This window comes from Oryctolagus cuniculus, chromosome 11 (genome assembly GCF_051225735.1).
Source record: "Oryctolagus cuniculus isolate XC-2025 breed Fujian yellow rabbit chromosome 11, ASM5122573v1, whole genome shotgun sequence".
Taxonomy (NCBI): domain Eukaryota; kingdom Metazoa; phylum Chordata; class Mammalia; order Lagomorpha; family Leporidae; genus Oryctolagus; species Oryctolagus cuniculus.
The window spans coordinates 77,779,613-77,799,562 of NC_142877.1; the positions used below are offsets into that span (position 1 = coordinate 77,779,613).

The following is a 19,950-nucleotide window of genomic DNA, read 5'->3' on the forward strand; positions in this document are numbered from 1 at the left end:
ATAACAATTTTTGTGTTAAAGTCTATTTTTTCTGATATTAGTATGGCTACACTAGCTCTTTTTTGGTTTATGCTAGCATGGAATATCTTTTTCTATCCTTTCACATTCAGTCTGCATGTATCTTTGTTGGTGAGATGTGTTTCTTGTATGCAGCAAACAGATGGGTTTTGTTTTGTTTTGTTTCCATTCAGCTAGTCTGTATCTCTTAACTGGAGTGTTGAGGTCATTTACATTCAAGGTGATAAGTAATGACTTGGACCTGCCATTTTCCCATAAATATTCCTATTATTTACTTTGAATTTCCTTTGTACCTTTACTGGGAGATTTTCTGCCTTCACCTTCTTTCATGATGACCATGTTTCTGTGTGTATCACATCTTTTATAGGCTGGACAAGTATTGACAAATCCTTTCAATTTCTGTTTGTTATGGAAGGTCTTTATTTCACCTTCATTCATAAATGAGAGCTTTGTAGGGTACAGTATTCTGGGTTCACAGTTTTTTTCTCTTAATACCTTGAATATATCTCACCATTCTCTCCTAACCTGTAGGGTTCCTTATGAGAAGTCAGCTGTGAGTCCAATTGGAGATTCTTGGAAAGAAATCTGGTGTTGTGCACATTTCAGAATCTTTTATGTTTTACTGTGGAGAGTTTGACTACAATGTGTCATGGTGAAGATCTTTTCTGGCCATGTTTATTAAGAATTCTATGTGCTTCTTGTACTTGGATGTCCCTCTCTTTCTCCAAATTAGGGAAATTCTCTGTAATTATTTCACTAAAAAGGCTTTTTAATCCATTCTCTTTTTCCACACCTTCAGTAACTCCAAAGACCCATATGTTGGGTCATTTGATAGTATCCCATAGATCTGCCACTGTTTTTTAGTTTTCTAATTTCTTTTTTTTTTATTTGACTGTAAAATTTCCACAGATTTGTCTTCTAACTTGGATATTCTTTCTTCTGCTTCACCAAGTCTGCTGTTAAGGCTTTCCACTGCATTTTTTATTTGTTCTATTGAATTGTTCATTACCAATATTTCATTTAGATATCTCTTTAAAATATCAATTTCATGAGAAAAATTTTCTTTCAAGTCATGTATGGATCTTTAGTTTGTGGATTTGCTTCTGATTACTTCTGGGTAATCCTAAGATCAATTTTGTGAACTCCATTTCTGGCATTTCTTCAGTCTCTTCATTTTCACATCCTAGTATTTAAGTGTTGCTGTGTTCCTATGGGGGCATCATGTTGTCATCCTTATTCTTGTTTCTTGAATTGCTGCATTTATTTTTAGGCACTTGTGGAGATACTTGTTGGTTTATTTTTTACCCTGTAATGGCTTTTATCTTTGGACTATGCCTCTGTTGATTAGTGAGGTGTCTGCTCTTTTAGTGAAAGAGACATTTTATTACTAATTCAGTCTGATATTTATTTGTACATTTAGATATTGTATGTCTTTTGTAATTCCTTTTTTATTTCCTATAATTTATCCACCTCTTCCAGAATTCCCAATTTGTTGGCACATATTTGTTCATAATAGTCTCTAACAATACTTTGCATTCCAGTTATATCAGCTGTAAGGAATAATAGTCCATTTTTATTACCACAAAAAATACCTGAGACAGCCTTCATGCTAATGGGACCTGTTTTGGTTATAGTTTTGAAAGTTCAAGGATATGGCATCCACGCTAACCAGTTCTGGTTAGAGTCCTTTTCAGTTGCATTACAACATGGTGGATTGCAATGGCAGGAGCACTGTGACAGCAAGTGACCACATTTTGAACAAGTAAAGCAGAAAATAAGTGGGCTCAGGATCAGGCTTAAATAACAGTCCTCTTGTAAGAATTACTTTACTCTATTCTAAGGGAATGACTCTCAATAACCTAAATCCTCCCACTTAGCTCTACCTCTTAAAGTTTCCACTACAGGGCTGGCATTGTGGCTCAGCATGTTAAGCTACCACTAGCAAGAGCTGAGGGTACAATTTCAAGTCCTTGGCACTCTGATTCCAATCCAGAATACTGCTATTATGTGTGGGATGTAGCAGAAAATGACACAATTGTTGGGCCATATGGGAGGACAAGATGGGGTTACTAGTTCCTGACTCCTGGCTTTGGACTGACCCAGACAAGGCTGTTGCAGCCATCTGGGGAGTGAAGCAGTGGATGGAAGATACCTCTCCTTCTCTCTCTTCTCTCTCCCTTTAAAGTAAATAAATGAATAAATCTTAACAATTGATTCCTCAACTTCTTAATACCACTAACCTATGAAAAATCTCTTATGAACCCTTAGGGAATATACAAACTATACTCAAAATATAGCATAATGTCTTATTTTTCCACTTTTATTTGACTTTTTAATAATCTTTCCCTTTCCTGAGACTGCCTGACCAAAATTTTATCAATTTTGTTTGTCTTTCAAAACAAAAAATTACTCTTCATTGATCTTTCAACGTTTTAAACCTCTCTTTTGTATATTAATGCTTTGATCTTTAGTATTTCTTTCCTTCTAGTAATTCTGGGTTAGGTTTTTTCTTGCTTTCATTGTTTTTTGACTTGCACTGTTAAGTTTTTTGAATTCTTTCTCTCTCTCTTTTTTTTTTTTTTTTTTTGATGCAGGTACTTATGGTTATAAACATTCCTTTTGGTCTGAATTTGCTATTTCTCATAGGTTTTGCTACATTAAGTTTACATTTTATTAGTTTGTTTTTTTTTACATATTTAAGTGGATGAATAATTTTAAGTTTTTAAAAATGAACTAATTACAACACAACTCAATAGAGTATCACATGCCTTGAATTCCATAGGATTCACACACCTGTGAAAATGATAATTTCAGAACAAATCCTACATCATTTTTCTCATTATTTAGATTTCTTGAAAACAAATATTCATATCATAAAATGAGGGATTCATGGCAAAGATCATAATATAGGAGGAAGAAGGGCATATTGTCATTTATGTGGTATGATTCAATGAAGCCATATTTATAATGATATATCAAATGATGTGACATTCCCACATATTTTTACTCTAATTTCCACAAATGAGAGAAAACATAATGTTTGTCTTTCTGAGACTGGCTTATTTCACTTAGTATAAAGATTTCTAGTTCTATCAATTTTGTTGCAAATGTCAGGATTTCATTATTACTTATAGTTGAATAATATTACATCATGTATATATACAGCATTTTCTTCATCCAGTCATCAGTTAAGGCACAAGTAAGTTGATTCCATGTGTTTGTTTTGTGACATGAGCTGCTATAAACATGGGAGTACAGAAAACTCTTCCATGTGCTAGCTTCATTTCTCTCGGATCTACTCCCAGGATTGGAATAGTTGGTCATATGGTATATCTATTTTAAGTTTGCTGAGGAATCTCCATATTGTTTTCTATAATGGTTGTACCAATTTATATTCCCACCAACAGTGTATTTGGGTACCGTATTCTCAACAAGATGGCCAGCATTATTTTTCACAATTGATCGTAATGATAGGACTAAGAACCAAAGGGATCACATTTTTCTTTTCTTTCTAAAAAACATTTTATTGAAATACAGTATATATACCAAAAATGCACATAAATGCCTAGATAAATGAGTTTTGGTCCTATAATCACACTCAAAACAAAGACCCATATTAAGAACAGGACATGGGGCTGGCACTGTGGCATAATTGGTAAAACCACCACCTGCAGTGCTGGCATCCCATTCAAGTCCTGGCTGCTCCACTTTCTATCTAGCTCTCTGTGATGGCCTGGGAAAGCAGTGAAAGATGGCCCAAGTCCTTGGGCCTCTGCACCTGCTTGGGAGACCCAGAGGAAGCTCCTGGCTCCTGGCTTTGGATTGGCACAGCTCCAGCCATTGCAGCCATTTGGGGAATAAACCTGCAGATGGAAGACCTCTGTCTCTCTCTCTCTCTCTCTCTCTGCCTCTCCTTCTCTCTCTGTGTAACTCTAACTTTCAAATAAATAAATCTTACAAAAATTTTTTTGTGTTCCTTGCTAGTTCTAGCACCTATGTTATCTCAGTATTACTTTCAATGGAAGTGATTTTTCTCTTTATTATGAATCACATTTTTCTGCTTCTGTTCATATTAGGTAAATTTTATTATTTTCCTAATACTGTAATTTTGTCATGGTGATTGGTTTATTTGTATACCTATAAATATTCTTGAGCTATCTTCTGGGGTATGGAGGATTCAGTTTCCTAGAGTTCATGTGATGCATTTGCTTCACGTTTTTCAAAACATGTTGAGTAGAATGAAAGTGGTGTTTGGGGATAATTATCTCAGTATTGAGGCAAAATTCTTCTACATACTCTACCCACCACCCTGACATTTATAAATTGTTTCAGCTGGATAGTGAGGACAGGTCCTACACCCAGCTGTCTGTAAGCCTTGTTATTGTTTTCTCTAGTCCCAGTCCTAGAAGTCTCTTCAAATGCACACTCTGAGTAGTACTCTGCTGACTACATGATGAGCACCCTCTGCAGAGCTCCACAGTTGTGTCACTGTACAACTTTCATCTCTCCACTACTGCACCCTCTAAACTTCTGCCTCTGTTCTCCCCAGATTTGCAGTTCATACTCTCAACTGTGGGACCCGTCAAGCTTTGCCTGTTTTTCCCTTTTATGAACCATAATCTAGAAACTCCCGAGGAAATAAACTGGAACAAGTGCACAGCTCACATTTTATCCTCCAACTCTTCAGGGGCATTTTCCTTGGTTTTCTGAAATTTAGTATCTTGAAACTCATTATTTCTGATAATTGTTCCAATTCTTTTGTTTGTTCCACAAAGCAGTGTAAATCTATCCCCGTTATTCCTTTTTGATGAGAAGTGAATTTTTTTTTTTTTTTTTATACAGGCAGAGTGGACAGTGAGACAGAGAGAAAGGTCTTCCTTTTTGGCGTTGGTTCACCCTCCAATGGCCGCCGCAGCCAGCGCGCTACAGCCGGCGCACGGCACTGATCCGAAGCCAGGAGCCAGGTGTTTCTCCTGGTCTCCCATGGGGTGCAGGGCCCAAGGATTTGGGCCATCCTCCACTGCACTCCTGGGCCATAGCAGAGAGCTGGCCTGGAAGAATGGCAACCGGGACAGAATCCGGTGCCCCGACCGGGACTAGAACCTGGTGTGCCAGCGCCACAAGGTGGAGGATTAGCCTAGTGAGCCACGGCGCCGGCCACTTTTTTTTTTTAGATACCAAGAGAGAGGGAGAGAAGAGAGAAGGAGAGAAGGAGGGAGCAATAGCAATAGCAATAGCAATAGCGAGAGACAGAGAGAGAGAGAGAGAGAATCTTTCATTCACTTGTACATTCCCCAAATGGCTGCAATGGCAGGGCCTGGGCCAGGCCAAAGCCAGGTGGCAGGGGCCCAAACACTTGGGTCATCTGCTGCTGTTTCCCAGGCCATTAGCATGGAGCTGGATCGGAAATGAAGCAGACTGGACATGAACTGTCACCCATATGCCATACCGGCTTTGCAATCAATGACTTAAACTGTTGTCCCACTTCCGTGTCCCCTGATTCACTTTTTAACCATGCTTTAATCCCGGACACAGTACTGAACTCCTAGGAAGACCTTTTAAAAAGAGCTCACTTCCTTCTTCCAACTTCCCCACCTGTACAGCTGAATTAATATAGAGTGTTTTGAAGCAAGTCATTTCTATCAGAAGTGTAGCAAACAAAGTAGCACCTTGCATGATTCTCTTCTAGTCACTCTGTTGACTGACAGAATCCTCTGAGGCAAGATACCCTCCAGGACATCAGGACAGAAGTTTTTGTGAAAAAATATAGTTTAACTCCTGCTGAGAAAATTGAAAGAAGGCAATGTCAGGTACCCTGACAATATATAGAATACAACGTGTCTAATATGGCATCAAGGCTGAATCACAGCTTACATATATATATATATGTATATATATATATATATATATATCCGTTGTCTCCGATTATATTGTAAGGATAAAGGAACCTGCCCCCAAATGTGTCCTTCTCCCTTAGCGTATATGTATCAGAAATGAGAGCCTATACCTCACTGGCTAATTTACACATAAGTTTAAATAATTAGAAATGAGTTCATTCATCTTATTGATACAATAACTATGACTAGCATAATGTTTTAAGCAAAATAAGGTAAAAATGTCTTGCATTTATGATCCTCTAATATTAAAGTTATAACCATTGTGCATTCTAATGTTATATCTTGTGCTCTCAATGAAGCAGTACATTTTGAACCTATATATACTCGATATTTATTTTCACTATTTGCAAAGCTAAAAATGAATCACAATTTAGATATATTTTGAAAATAAAATTTCATGGTGTAATTATTTATGAACCAATTTTTAAAATTTGGTTTCTTAAAAATATATACTTGAGATGTAAAGTTTATTAACTTTTATAAACTTTCAAAATAAAAGGGATCTTTTACTTATCTAGCTTAATCTGATTTTATTAAATAGGAAACTAGCTCCAAGTTGGTCTGCTTGCTCATTGATTGAAAACAAAACTAATCTCTTAATTCTCAGTTCATTGTGGTTTATTGTACTATGCTATCACTCAAGCAAATAAAGAGCCTTTGAAATACAGTTGTCGGAACTATTGATTCTAGTTATATCAAAAATATAGAAAAATCACTTCTCGGCCTTTTGGCTAAGATCAAGTGTGTAAAAACATAGAAAGTGATTAATACATTCTTTTATGAAATAGGATAGATTGTTTTGGTAATGAAATTGTCAATTGTATGAACTCAGAAAACTCATTTGTGCAATCATAATCTATTCTGTATCAATCCTCCTTGGATAATTTTGTTTTCCATCTGTAGTGCATCAGTGTTTTCCTGCCCTTTCACTTGGAGAAAGCAGAAAAATTCCATTCTCTCAGTGTTACAAAGGACTAGTAATTCTCTTTGTCTCTTTCTCTCACAATGATGACTTTCCATGCCAATCTTCTTCAATAACTTTGTTCTTCTTTACAACTAAAGGGGAAAAAATACTAATCTAACATCTTTATCAGAGGCAGTTTTTTTCAATGAACTCATTCATCTCTATCTTGCTCTTATGATTTAACAAAGATAAGAACATGGCTGAAACTGTAAAATTAAAACTGTAATCATTTACTAGAATATTTCTGAGAAAAATAAATACAAGTGAATTATCACTTTAATTTATAGTCTTATTGGAATTTGTTTGCATGTTATACCAATGGAAAGCATTAAAATGTATTTCCTAAATCATATGGAAGAAATTATGATTTGGGCTATATCTGCTATTTGTCTTTTGATGTATGAGAAGAATTTGTGAATGGAAAAAAAAACTTTAGGTAGCCTTCATGAAAGTAGCCTTAACAAAATAGTCATTTAAAACTAAATATTATAAATTAGAAAAAAATGGGCCCAAATATTTATGTATATCCTCTTTTTGTCGTTTGACAAAGATTATGGCTGTTCCCATAATACATTGTTTGCATATAATTGATTTTGCATATTTTATTTTAAAATTTATTTCCTTACAGGTAGTTTGGGCCAGTTCATATAAAGTTGGTTGTGCAATTAAAATTTGCCCTAACCTTGGAGAAGCTTCAGCTTCAATATTTGTCTGTAACTATGCACCCTCGTAAGTTATTTTGCTATGAACAATATCTTACATTGAATCAAATGTTAGCAATTGTTTACTAAAAGATCTTATTCTAGAGACAAATATATTTTGTTAAGCAAAGTCTCCCTCTACCATAAGAAATAAATGAGATGGGTGAAAATGGAAGGTGAGGATAGACTATTGCCTTGTGAAAAGAAGAACCAGGGACAAGCATTATGGCACAACAGGTGGAGCTGTCCCTTAGGATACCTGCATTCCAGATCAGAGTCCTGGGACTGACTTCCAATGCCTCAGCGTCAATCCAGTTTCCTGCTATCTGCCTAGAAAGCAACAGATCATGGCCCAGGTACTTGGATTCCTGCCACTCATGTGGGAGACTTAAATGGAGTTCCTAGCTCTTGGCTTCAGCCTGGCCCAGACCAAGCTGTTGTGGAAATTTGAGGGATGAACTAGCATAATGACAATATCACTCTCTGTCTTTGTCCCTCTCCCTCTCCCTTTCCCTTCCTTCCTTCTTCCCTCTCTGTGTGTCTGTCAAATAAATGAATAAACTAAATTCTTTTAAAAATATGAAATATTTAAACATGAGAGTAAGAATGATGGAATCCTCCTTTAGTAAAAACAGAGAGGGAGGGGCAGGTGCTGTTGTGTAACAGGTAAAACTGCCATCTGCAGTGCCAGCATCCTATATGGGTACTGCTTCAATACTGTGCCGCTCCACTTCTGATCCAGCTCTCTGCTATGGCCTGGGAAAGCAGTGAAAGATGGCCCAAATCCTTGGGACCCTGCACCAGCATGAGAAGCACCTAGCTCCTGGCTTCAGATTGACCTAGCTCAGGCCATTGCAGCCATTTGGGGAGTGAACCAGCAGATGGAAAATCTTTCTCTCCCTCTTTGCTCGCTCTCTCTCTCTCTCTCTCTCTGCCTCTCTGGAACTCTACCTTTTAAATAAATTTTTAAAAAAAGAGAGAGGGAGAAAGTGAAAGAAATAATATAAAAGGCATTGACACAAATTAAATAATGGAACACAAAAATTTTGACAGATGTTCTCTAATATAATGTAAGTGGAATGAGAACATAACTGCGAATGACAGTAAACCACATTATTCAATTTTTTTTCTTTTTTTAAGATTTATTTATTTATTTGAAAGTCAGAGTTACACAAAGAGAGAATTCCATCCACTGGTTCACTCCCCAGTTGGCCGCAACAGCCAGAGCTGCGCTTATCCGAAGCCAGGAGCCAGTAGCTTCCTCCAGGTTTTCCCACATGGGTGTAGGGGCCCAAGCACTTGGGCCATTTTCTATTGCTATCCCAGGCCATAGCAGAGTGTTGTATGGGAAATGGAGCAGTGGGGACTTGAACCAGCACCCATATGGGATGCTGGCACTGCAGGTGGCTGCTTTATCTGCTACACCACAACACCGGCCTCCACATTCTTCATTAAAAATAACTATATAAGCATTGATGATAATTCTGTATCTAAACTGAAATATAACAAATATAAATAAAATAAAACAAATATAACAAAATAAAAAAGATGAAATTCTACAACTCTACTCCTAATTGAAATACAAAAGGAAGAATATAAATAGATTTAATAACCCAATTTTTCAACAAAGATTTAAAAATAAAATATACAAAAGATGAGAGCATGAGAGCACATTTTCAATATACATGTTGGCAAAGAGAAGGTGAAATATTCCAAGATTATTATGGAGATATATAAAGTACATCTTTAAAAGCAAAAACAAGAACTACAAATATATTGTCAAAGCTTGAAATAGAAAATAATTTTATAGATAACAAAGACGTTGCAGAATTGCTGACCCTTATTTGTTACCATGTTTTTCTTAAGACGGATCACCTGAATTTGAATTGGAAAGAGGAAAATAATAGTAGATTGCTGCTCAAGATTTGATGAAAAAGCAGTAGAGAACCGTGTTGTTTCGAATATGCTAAAATTGGAAGGTCCAAAAGTTATATGCACTAATGTTTTCTTAAATGTCTTGTGAAAGCATAAGAGGATATTGCTGCACCACGTTTTGGCTAAGTATTAGAGATGAATATACTCTAACACATGAAGCAGCAACCAAAAAGATAAAACAGACAAAATACCTAAAGCAACAGTTTTCAACACGGTGGCCAGACTGGGATTCCTGAGCAGTAGAAGGCAGACAAAGTTAGCCCAGAATTGCCTCAGCTTTGCTTGGAAACACTTTTTAGGCTGTGGCACATGGAGGGCACAGCGTGGGGGACCAAGAGTTGGTTGGACTTGCTGAGTTAAAGAAATGGAGTTAGAGGTCCAGGAAACCAGCACAGCTAGAGTTCATGGAACAGAGTACCCAGGAAAAAAGAACTCAGAGAGAATCCTAGAGATCTGCAAAGGATATTCTTTAATTACTGAGCAGAGTACTGATTAGTACATATTTGATAAGGGTCAGAACCACCTGAAGTAGTTATTAGAAACTTCTGGGATGCACATAGGAAAAGAAGTAACTACTCTATAGACTCACCTAAAAATTCATAAAGCAAGGTCTGAGAGGATCAACACGTTCACACATAACTTGACTGTATCCCAGAAGAGAACTCAAGGATATCTGTAGGATTCATTTATATCCAGCTCTTGGCATTTACAATTTTTGCATCTAATCAAATATTACCAAGCAGGAAAATATGACTTATAATGAGAAAAAAAATCCATCTGCTGAAACTGATGCAAAATTGAAATAGATGTTAGAATTAGTAAAGAAAGGCATTAAAATGGTTTTTACCAGAATTTTCCAAATTTTGAAAAGTTGGGCAGAGGTTTAAAAGATACTGAAAATAGGAAACCACAATGTCTGAGATAAAAAGTTAAGGCAGGTTAGACATTCTAGGAGATATTAGTGAATTCAAAACCATAACCACAGAAATTTTCTTAAGATTATTTATAATGCTCTGCCATATTTGTAGTCTGTAAAAGAAAAATAGCAAAATGCATATTGTCAAGGGCACATGACACATTTACCAAGGTAGATCACATTCTGGGCCATAAAATAAGTAAATAAAATTAAATAGTAAGATTATACAAAATATCCAACCACACTGAATTATTACAAATGTAACAGAATGGTTCTTAGAAATTTCCAATATTTGAGTAACAACACAGTTCTACATAACCCAAGTCAGAGCAAAAACAACAAAGGAAGTTACAGTGTGCTTTAATCTGAATGTAAGTAAAAATGGACTGTAGAATGCTGTTAAATTAGGAACTTAATGCAAAAATTTATGGCACTACAAGCCCATGATGAGATGGATAATGGTTTAAAATCAATGACTTCATCTTGTATTTAAGAAACTAGTGAGAAGCAGAGAATGAAACCCAAAGCAAAAAGAGTAAATGAAATAATAAAAACAAAATCATAAATAAATTAAATTGCCAGCAGAAAACAGAGAAACCCAAAGCTTGTCTGATAAAAAAAAAACTGATATTCTTCAATCCACAATGATCAGAAAAAAGACAAAAAATAACAATATTAAGAAATAAAGAGGTGGGGCTGACACTGTTGGCGTAACAAGTAAACCAGCTGCACTGCCAGCATCCCATATGAGCACCAGGTCGAGTCCCAGCTGTTCCACTTCTGATCCAGCTCTCTGCTATGGCCTGGGAAAGCAGTGGAAGATGGCCCAAGTGCTTGGGCCCCTGCACCTGCGTAGGAGACCTGGAAGAAGCTCCTGGCTCCTGGCTTCGGATTGGCCCAGCTCCGGCCATTGGGGCCATTTGGAGAGTGAACCAGCTGATGGAAGACCTCTCTCTTTTTCTTCCTCTGCCTCTCTGTAGCTCTGCCTTTCAAATAAATAAATCTTTAAAAAAGAAAAGAAGATTTGGGGAAATGGGCTTAAAGTAAGTTAATTTTAAAAAGATAAAGAGCTATAGCACTACTTATTTCATGGATATTAAAATGAAAATAAGAAAATATTAACAATATATGTCTGCCAATGAACTTTGCAACTTGAATTAAATGGAAAATGCCTCAAAAGATACAAATTACAAAGAAGAAATAAAGAGAAAACAACAGAACAATATCTTTCTGAAATACACAAAAATTCTATGCAAAATTCAGCAACTGAATCCTAAAACACGTATATGAAGCTGATAAACTATGTCTAAATGGGGTTCATACCATGAAAGCAGGAATTTTTTTTAAAGACTTATTTGTGTATATGAAATGCAGAGTTAGAGAGAGAGAGCTATTCATTTGCTGGTTCACTCCCCAAATGGCCATAACAGCTGGAGCATGGTTGGTTAGAAGCCAGAAGCCAGAAGCTTCTTCCAGATCTCCGACGTGGGTGCAGATGCCCAAATACTTGGGCCATCTTCCTCTGCTTTACCAAGCACTTTATAAAGGAGCTGGATTGGAAGCGGAGCAGCTGGGACTCAAACTGGCTCCCATATGGGATGCCAGTACCACAGATGGCAGTTATACCTGCTATGCCACAGTGGCAGCTCCAGGACTGGTTTAATATTCTAAAATCAGTCAAGGTAATTAACAATATTAATCAACCTGAAAATAAAGATTATCTGATCATCTCAGTTGATTCCGATAAAGCTAAAGATATTCCTGATAAAATGCCTCAGCAAACTAAAAATAGATAATATCTTAAACCTTTCAATAGAGGACATCTGTGAGATATTTACAGTGAAAATTACAAGTAATAGCAAAAATCTTTTCTTGTTAATCACCAAGCAGTAAACATATTAGGCATTGCATGCCACACAGTCTCAGTTATATATTCATCTTTATTTTTGCTTTGTTTACAAAAATCATTTAAAACATTTCAAAAAAATCTCAAATCTTAGCTTACATAGTGCACAAAAACAGATATATAGAAAACCCAGTGTAATCTACCAAATCTTTTTTTTTTTTTTTTTTTTTTTTTTTTTGACATGCAGAGTGGACAGTGAGAGAGAGAGACAGAGAAAGGTCTTCCTTTCCTTTGATTCAACCATCAACAGCCTCTGCGGCCAGCGCACCATGCTGATCCTAAGCCAGGAGCCAGGTGCTTCCTCCTGGTCTCCCATGGGGTGCAGGGCCCAAGCACCTGGGCCATCCTCCACTGCACTCCCTGGCCACAGCAGAGAGCTGGCCTGGAAGAGGGGCAACCAGGACAGAATCCGGCACCCCGACTGGGACAAGAACCCAGTGTGCCTGCGCCACAGGCGGAGGATTAGCCTTTTGAGCCGCGGCGCCAGCCCCAAATCTCTTCTAAAACTAGAAAGTCTGTTTGGCACGTTTATGCGATTAAAGATCATCATACAAAATCCAACGTTTGTATACTAGCAATAAACAATCAAAAATTGAATCAAAATAACAATATAATTTATAACAGCCTCAAAAATAAATATTATTTAGGGATAGACCAGGCAGAAAAGGAGAAAGAGCTATGCACTATGGACTACATAAAGACTCATGAAAGAGATTAAGAAAAACACAAAGAATTAGAAATACACATTTTTTATGAGTTAGAAAACTTGTGGAACTATAGATTAAATGTAATCCTACTAGAAATCACAGCAGACTTTTATTATATAAATTGAAAAACTGTCCAGAAAATTTGTATGGAAAATTTCAGGTTTTAATGCAATGGACTTAGAATAACTAAAATAATTTGATAATGAACAAATTTGAAGGGCTAATACTTTTCCAAAATGACTAAAATTATAGAATAATCACAATATTGTGGGATTGGTATAAAGTCAGACAAATAGATCAGTGAAACAAAATAGAGTCCAATAATAAATCCACGCACAATTGGCCACAGTAGTTCAATTGATTTTTCACAAGACACAAAGGCAATGCAATGTGGTGAAAAAACTAGATTTGTCAATAAGTGGCACTGAAACAATTAGTCACCCACATGAGGAAGAAAGATAACTTCAATATATACAGTATAGAAAAATTAACACAAAATGGATCACAAACCTAAATATAAAACCTAAAAATATAAAAATTTTCAAAGAAAACATACACAAAAATGTTTGTGACTTTTAGACAGTCACAGCCACTACAACTAAGACACGGTCCAAAAAGAGCAAATTGATAAACTAGATATCTTTAAAATTAAAAAAAAATATATTGCTCTTCAGAGATACTGATAAAAAGAATGAAAAGAGAAGGCATAGACTCAAAGTCTGCAAAGGCTACACCAAATAAATGATTTATACTGAAAATATAGGAAGAAATTTCACAAATCATATTAAGAAAACTTAAAACTTTTTCAAATTTATTTATTTTACTCAAAAGGCAAACATACAGAGATAGCCCTCTGAGCCTCCCATGTTGAGTAGCAGGAACCCAAAGAGCTCAACCATCACCTACTCCATATCAGGATGATCTTTAGCAGAAAACTGGAATCAGAAGAAGAGTCAGGATTTGAACCCAGATATGGTTTATGGACATTCCCAGCAGCATCTTAATTGCTGTTCCAAACACCTGCCCTTCAATTAAAAAAAAATGGACAAAAGACTTAACAACATATAAAGGCACCAAACGATCATATAAAAATGTTCAATATCATTAGTCTTTAGTGAAATACAAAGTAACCACAACAATGCCTAGAGACTGGCCACTCCAGTTGCTAGAAGGGGATGTGAAAGACTTGTAATTCTCACTCTCAATAGATGTGTGCATGTAAAAAGACTTATACATGAACAAAATGTTCATAGCAACTGTTTCTGAGGTAGTTCAAAACTTGGACAACTCAAATGTCCAACAATGGGTGAAAGAATAAATAACTTTTAGTTAAGCCCTTGGGTATTTTTCTTTATGTAACTAAGTAAATAAAGTATACTTTTTAAAGTATTCTACAGACACAGAGGTGATAACCAATTATATATATATATATATATATATATATATATATATATAGGCTATTGAAAGTCAGCTTGTTCAGCTTGTTGCCTATCAACTCTTTTTGCTACATAATCAAATAGAAAGAGGTAAGAATTGCACTTTTTTAAAATTTATTTAACAAGTAGAGCTATAGACAGTGAGAGAGAGAGGCAGAGAGAAAGGTCCTCCTTCTGTTGGTTCACTCCCCAAATGACTGCACGCAGATGCAGGGACCTAAGCACTTGGGCCATCCTCCATTGCCCTCCCGGGCCACAGCAGAGAGCTGGACTGGAAATGGAGCAACCGGGACTAGAACCCGGCACCCACATGGGATACAGGCGCCACAGGTGAAGGATTAGCCAAGTGAGCCACGGCGCTGGCCCCAAAGAATTGCACTTTTTTTTTTTTTTTTTTTGACAGGCAGAGTGGACAGTGAGAGAGAGAGACAGAGAAAAAGGTCTTCCTTTTGCCATTGGTTCACCCTCCAATGGCCACTATGGCCGGCACACCGCGCTGATCCGAAGGCAGGAGCCAGGTGCTTCTCCTGGTCTCCCATGGGGTGCAGGACCCTAGCACTTGGGCCATCCTCCACTGCACTCCCGGGCCACAGCAAAGAGCTAGCCTGGAAGAGGGGCAACCAGTACAGAATCCAGCGCCCCGACCGGGACTAGAACCTGGTGTGCTGGCGCCGCTAGGTGGAGGATAAGCCTATTGAGCCACGGCGAATTGCACTTTTAAAAGCGAAACCTAGATGTTTTAATTTCAACTTAAATTTCACCTACTCAGTTTACAAAATGAAGAAATAATCATAGTGACTATGAAAAAGTTTGACTATATATGATAGCTATTTTGGGTTCAAATCATTTTGAATTTTATGAAATATTCAAGATTCTAACTGCCATGTGAATTAGGGATATCCTATAAATAACACTGTTAACAGTTCCTTTGGATAACAGAAGAAAGCATAAAATTGGGACAAAAAATTTGCTTTTCTTTTAAACATTCATGATTTAGTGATTCCAACAACTTGTATTTGAAAATTGGTAATCAATGTTTCTCTTTTCACAGAGGAAATTTTCGAAATCAACACCCCTACAAAACAGGAGCTCCTTGTTCTCTGTGTGAAGAAAAAGAGGAATGTGTAAAGAAGCTCTGCCGTAAGCAAAAAAGAAAAATAAATGATTACATTTATTTGAAGAATAAAGCTTCCATAAATTCATTACTTGTTAAAATGTGGCTCCTTAAGTTTATAATTTATAACAAGATTTGACAGCTACAATACAATAATATAAATAATTTGTCATAAATGATCATATTTGAATTTAGATTATCCTTCCTCCTCAAGCTAAGGGACAGACAGTAAAACTGTGATCCAATTTGCTGTTGCACTCCACAAGATTATTGACTGAAATCATTCTTTTTTTTATATATATTTTCTTATTTATTTATTTGACAGGCAGAGTGGACAGTGAGAGAGAGAGAAAGAGAGAAAGGTCTTCCTTTTGCCGTTGGTTCACCCTCCAATGGCCGCCACGGCTGGCACGCTGCGGCCGGCGCACCGCGCTGATCTGATAGCAGGAGCCAGGTACTTCTCCTGGTCTCCCATGCGGGTGCAGGGCCCAAGCACTTGGGCCATCCTCCACTGCCTTCCCAGGCCACAGCAGAGAGCTGGCCTGGAAGAGGGGCAACCGGGACAGAATCCGGCGCCCCGACCAGGACTAGAACCTGGTGTGCCGGCGCCACAAGGCGAAGGATTAGCCTAGTGAGCCACGGTGCCGGCCTTTATTTATTTTTAAACTTTTATTTAATAAATATAAATTTCCAAAGTACAATTTTTGTATTGTAGCGGCTTTTCCCCCCATAACCTCCCTCTCACCCGCAACCATCCCATCCGCCACTCCCTCTCCCGTCCCATTCTTCATCAAGATTCATTTTCAATTATCTTCATATATAGAAGATCACCTAAGTATATATTAAGTGAAGATTTCAACAGAGTGCACCCATAGACACACAAAGTATAGAGTACTGTTTGAGTAGTAGTTTTGCCATTAATTCACACGGTACCACACATTAAAGACAGAGATCCTACATGGGGAGTCGGTGCACAGTGACTCCTGTTGTTGATTTAACAATTGACACTCTTATTTATGATGTCAGTAATCACCCGAGGCTCTTGTCATGAGCTGCCAAGGCTATAGAAGCCTCTTCACTTCACAAACTCTGATTTTATTTAGACAAGGCCATAATCAAAGTGGAAGTTCTCTCCTCCCTTCAGAGAAAGGTACCTCCTTTTTCGATGGCCCATTCTTGATCTCTTTGTAGATTCTGGTTACAAACCTTTATCTGTTGCATAGTTTGCAAATATTTTCTCCCATTCTGTTGATTGCCTCTTCACTTCCCTTGCTGTTTCTTTTGCAGTACAGAAACTTCTCAATTTGATGCAATCCCAATTGTTAATTTTGGCTTTGACTGCCTGTGCCTCCAGGGTCTTCTCCAAGAAGTCTTTGCCTGTGCCTATATCTTGCAGGGTTTCTTCGATGCTCTCTAATAATTTAATGGTGTCGGGTTGTAGATTTAGATCTTTAATCCATGTTGAGTGGATTTTTTGTGTAAGGTGTAAGGTAGGGGTCTTGCTTCATGATTCTGCACGTTGAAATCCAGTTTTCCCAGCACATTTGTTGAATAGACTGTCCTTGCTCCAGGGATTGGTTTTGGATCCTTGATCAAATATAAGTTGGCTGTAGATGTTTGGATTGATTTCTGGTGTTTCTATTCTGTTCCTTTGGTCTATCCATCTGTTTCTGTACCAGTACCATGCTGTTTTGAAAACAACTGCCCTGTAGTATGTCCTGAAATCTGGTATTGTGATGCCTCCAGCTTTGTTTCTGTTGTGCAAGATTGCTTTAGCTATTCGAGGTCTCCTGTGCCTCCATATGAATTTCAGCATCATTTTTTCTAGATCTGACAAGAATGCCTTTGGTATTTTGATTGGTATCGCGTTGAATCTATAAATTGCTTTTGGGAGAATGGACATTTTGATGATATTGATTCTTCCAATCCATGAGCATGGAAGATTTTTCCATTTTTTAGTATCCTCTTCTATTTCTTTCTTTAAGATTTTTAATTATCATAGAGATCTTTGACATCTTTGGTTAAGTTTATTCCAAGATATTTGATTGTTTTTGTAGCTATTGTGAATGGGATTGATCTTAGAAGTTCTTTCTCAGCTGTGTCATTGCCTGTGTATACAAAGGCTGTTGATTTTTGTTCATTGATTTTTATATCCTGCTACTTTGCCAAACACTTCTATGAGTTCCAATAGTCTCTTAGTAGAGCTCTTTGGATCCTGTAAATAAAGAATCATATCATCTACAAAGAGGGATAGTTTGAGTTCTTCCTTCCCAATTTGTACCCTTTTAATTTCTTTTTCTTGCCTAATGGTTCTGACTAAAGCTACCAGTACTATATTGAATAGCAGTGGTGAGAGTGAGCATCCCTGTCTGGTACCAGATCTCAGTGGAAATGCTTCCAACTTTTCCTCATTCAATAGGATGCTGGCTGTGGGTTTTTCATAAATTGCTTTGATTATATTGAGGAATGTTCCTTCTATACCCAATTTGCTTAGAGTTTTCATCATGAAAGGGTGTTGTATTTTATCAAATGCTTTCTCTGCATCTCCTGAGATAATCATATGGTTTTTCTTCTCCAGTTTGTTGATGTGGTGTCACATTGAATGACTTGCAAACATTGAACCATACCAGGGATAAATCCCACTTGGTCTGGGTGGATGATCTTTCTGATGTGTTGTTGCATTCTATTGGCCAGAATTTTATTGAGGATTTTTGTGTCTATGTTCATCAGGGAAATTGGCCTGCAATTTTCTTTCAATGCTGCATCTTTTTCAGGTTTAGGAATTAATGTGAGGCTGACTCCACAGAAAGAATTTGAGAGGATTCCCTTTCTTTCAATTGTTCTGAATAGTCTGAGAAGAATTGGAGTTAGTTCTTTTTTAAATGTCTGGTAGAATTCAGCAGTGAATCCATCTGGTCCTGGGTTTTTCTTTGTTGGGAGGGCCTTTATTACTGATTCAATCTCTCACTCAGTTATGGATCTGTTTAGGTTTTCTATGCCTTCATGGTTCAATTTAGGTAGGTTGTATGTGTCCAGCAATCTATCCATTTCTGATAGATTTCCCTGTTTGCTGGCTTACAACTCTTTGTAGTAATTTCTGATGACTCTATTTCTGTGGTGCCTGTTTTTACATTCCCTTTTTCATCTCTGATTTTATTGATTCAGGTTTTTTCTCTCCTGTTTTTCATTAGTTGGGCCAATGCTGTGTAAATTTTGTTTATTTTTTCAAAAAACTAGCTATTCATTTTGCTGATCTTTTGTAATTTTTTTTGGATGGATTGAATTCTCTTGATTTCTTCTCTGATTTTAATTATTTCTATTCTCCTACTAGTTTTCTTTCTTTCTTTCTTTCTTTTGGGGGGGGGCATCTGGTTTGCTGCAGTTTTTCTAGATCCTTGAGATGCACTGATAGCTCACTTGTTTGGTGCCTTTCCAATTTCTTAATGCAGGCACCTATTGCTATACACTTTCCTCTTAACACTGCTTTTGCTGTATCCCATAAGTCTTGATATGCTGTGTTGTTATCTTCATTTGCTTCCAGAAAGTTTTTGATTTCTCTTTTGATTTCTTCTGTGACCCACTGTTCATTCAAGAGCATGTTGCTCAGTCTCCATGTGTTTGCATATGCTCTAGAGATTTCTGAGTTACTAATTTCCAGCTTCATTCCATTGTGATCTGAGAAGATGCATTGTATGATTTTGATTCTTTTGAAATTGCTGAGACTTGCTTTATGGCCTAGTATGTGGTCAATCCTAGAGAAGGTTCCATGCACTGCTGAGAAGAATATGTATTCTTCAAGTGTAGAATGAAAAGTTCTGTAGATATCTGTTATATCCTTTTGGTCTATAGTGTTGATTAAATCTGCTGTTTCCTTGTTGATTTTCTGTCTTGTTGATCTGTCCATTGCTGAAAGTGGAGTATTGAAGCCCCCAATACTATTGTATTGGAGTCTAAGTCTCCCTTTAAGTCCCTTAACATATCTTTTATATAACCCGGTTCCCTGTAATTAGATGTATATACGTTTATAATAGTTACATCTTCCTATTGAATTGATCCCTTAATCATTATATAGTGCCCCTCTTTGTCTCTCTTAACAGTTTGTGTTAAAGTTTATTTTGTCTGATATTAAGATGGCTACGCCAGCTCTTTTTTGATTTCTGTTGGCATGGAATATCTTTGTCTAACCTTTCACTTTCAGTCTACATGCACCTTTGTTGGAAAGATGCGTTTCTTGTAAGCAGCAAATAGATGGACTTTGTTTTTTAATCCATTCAGCCAGTCTGTGTCTTTTAACTGGAGAGCTGAGGCCATTTACATTCAATGTGACTATTGGTAAGTAGTAACTTTGCCCTGCCA

At 37.0% G+C, this 19,950-nt stretch overlaps 1 protein-coding gene across 1 annotated transcript in view; it reads left to right on the forward strand.

Annotated features, from left to right (window-relative positions):
* LOC100355280 (GLIPR1-like protein 1) overlaps positions 1-19,950 on the forward strand; it is a 42,908-nt gene that overhangs the window by 17,349 nt on the left and 5,609 nt on the right. The window contains exons 3-4 of the mRNA XM_089307443.1: positions 7,508-7,608; positions 15,532-15,620. Coding sequence (XP_089163569.1) covers positions 7,508-7,608; positions 15,532-15,620 — 190 coding nt within the window. The remainder of the gene's footprint in view (positions 1-7,507; positions 7,609-15,531; positions 15,621-19,950) is intronic.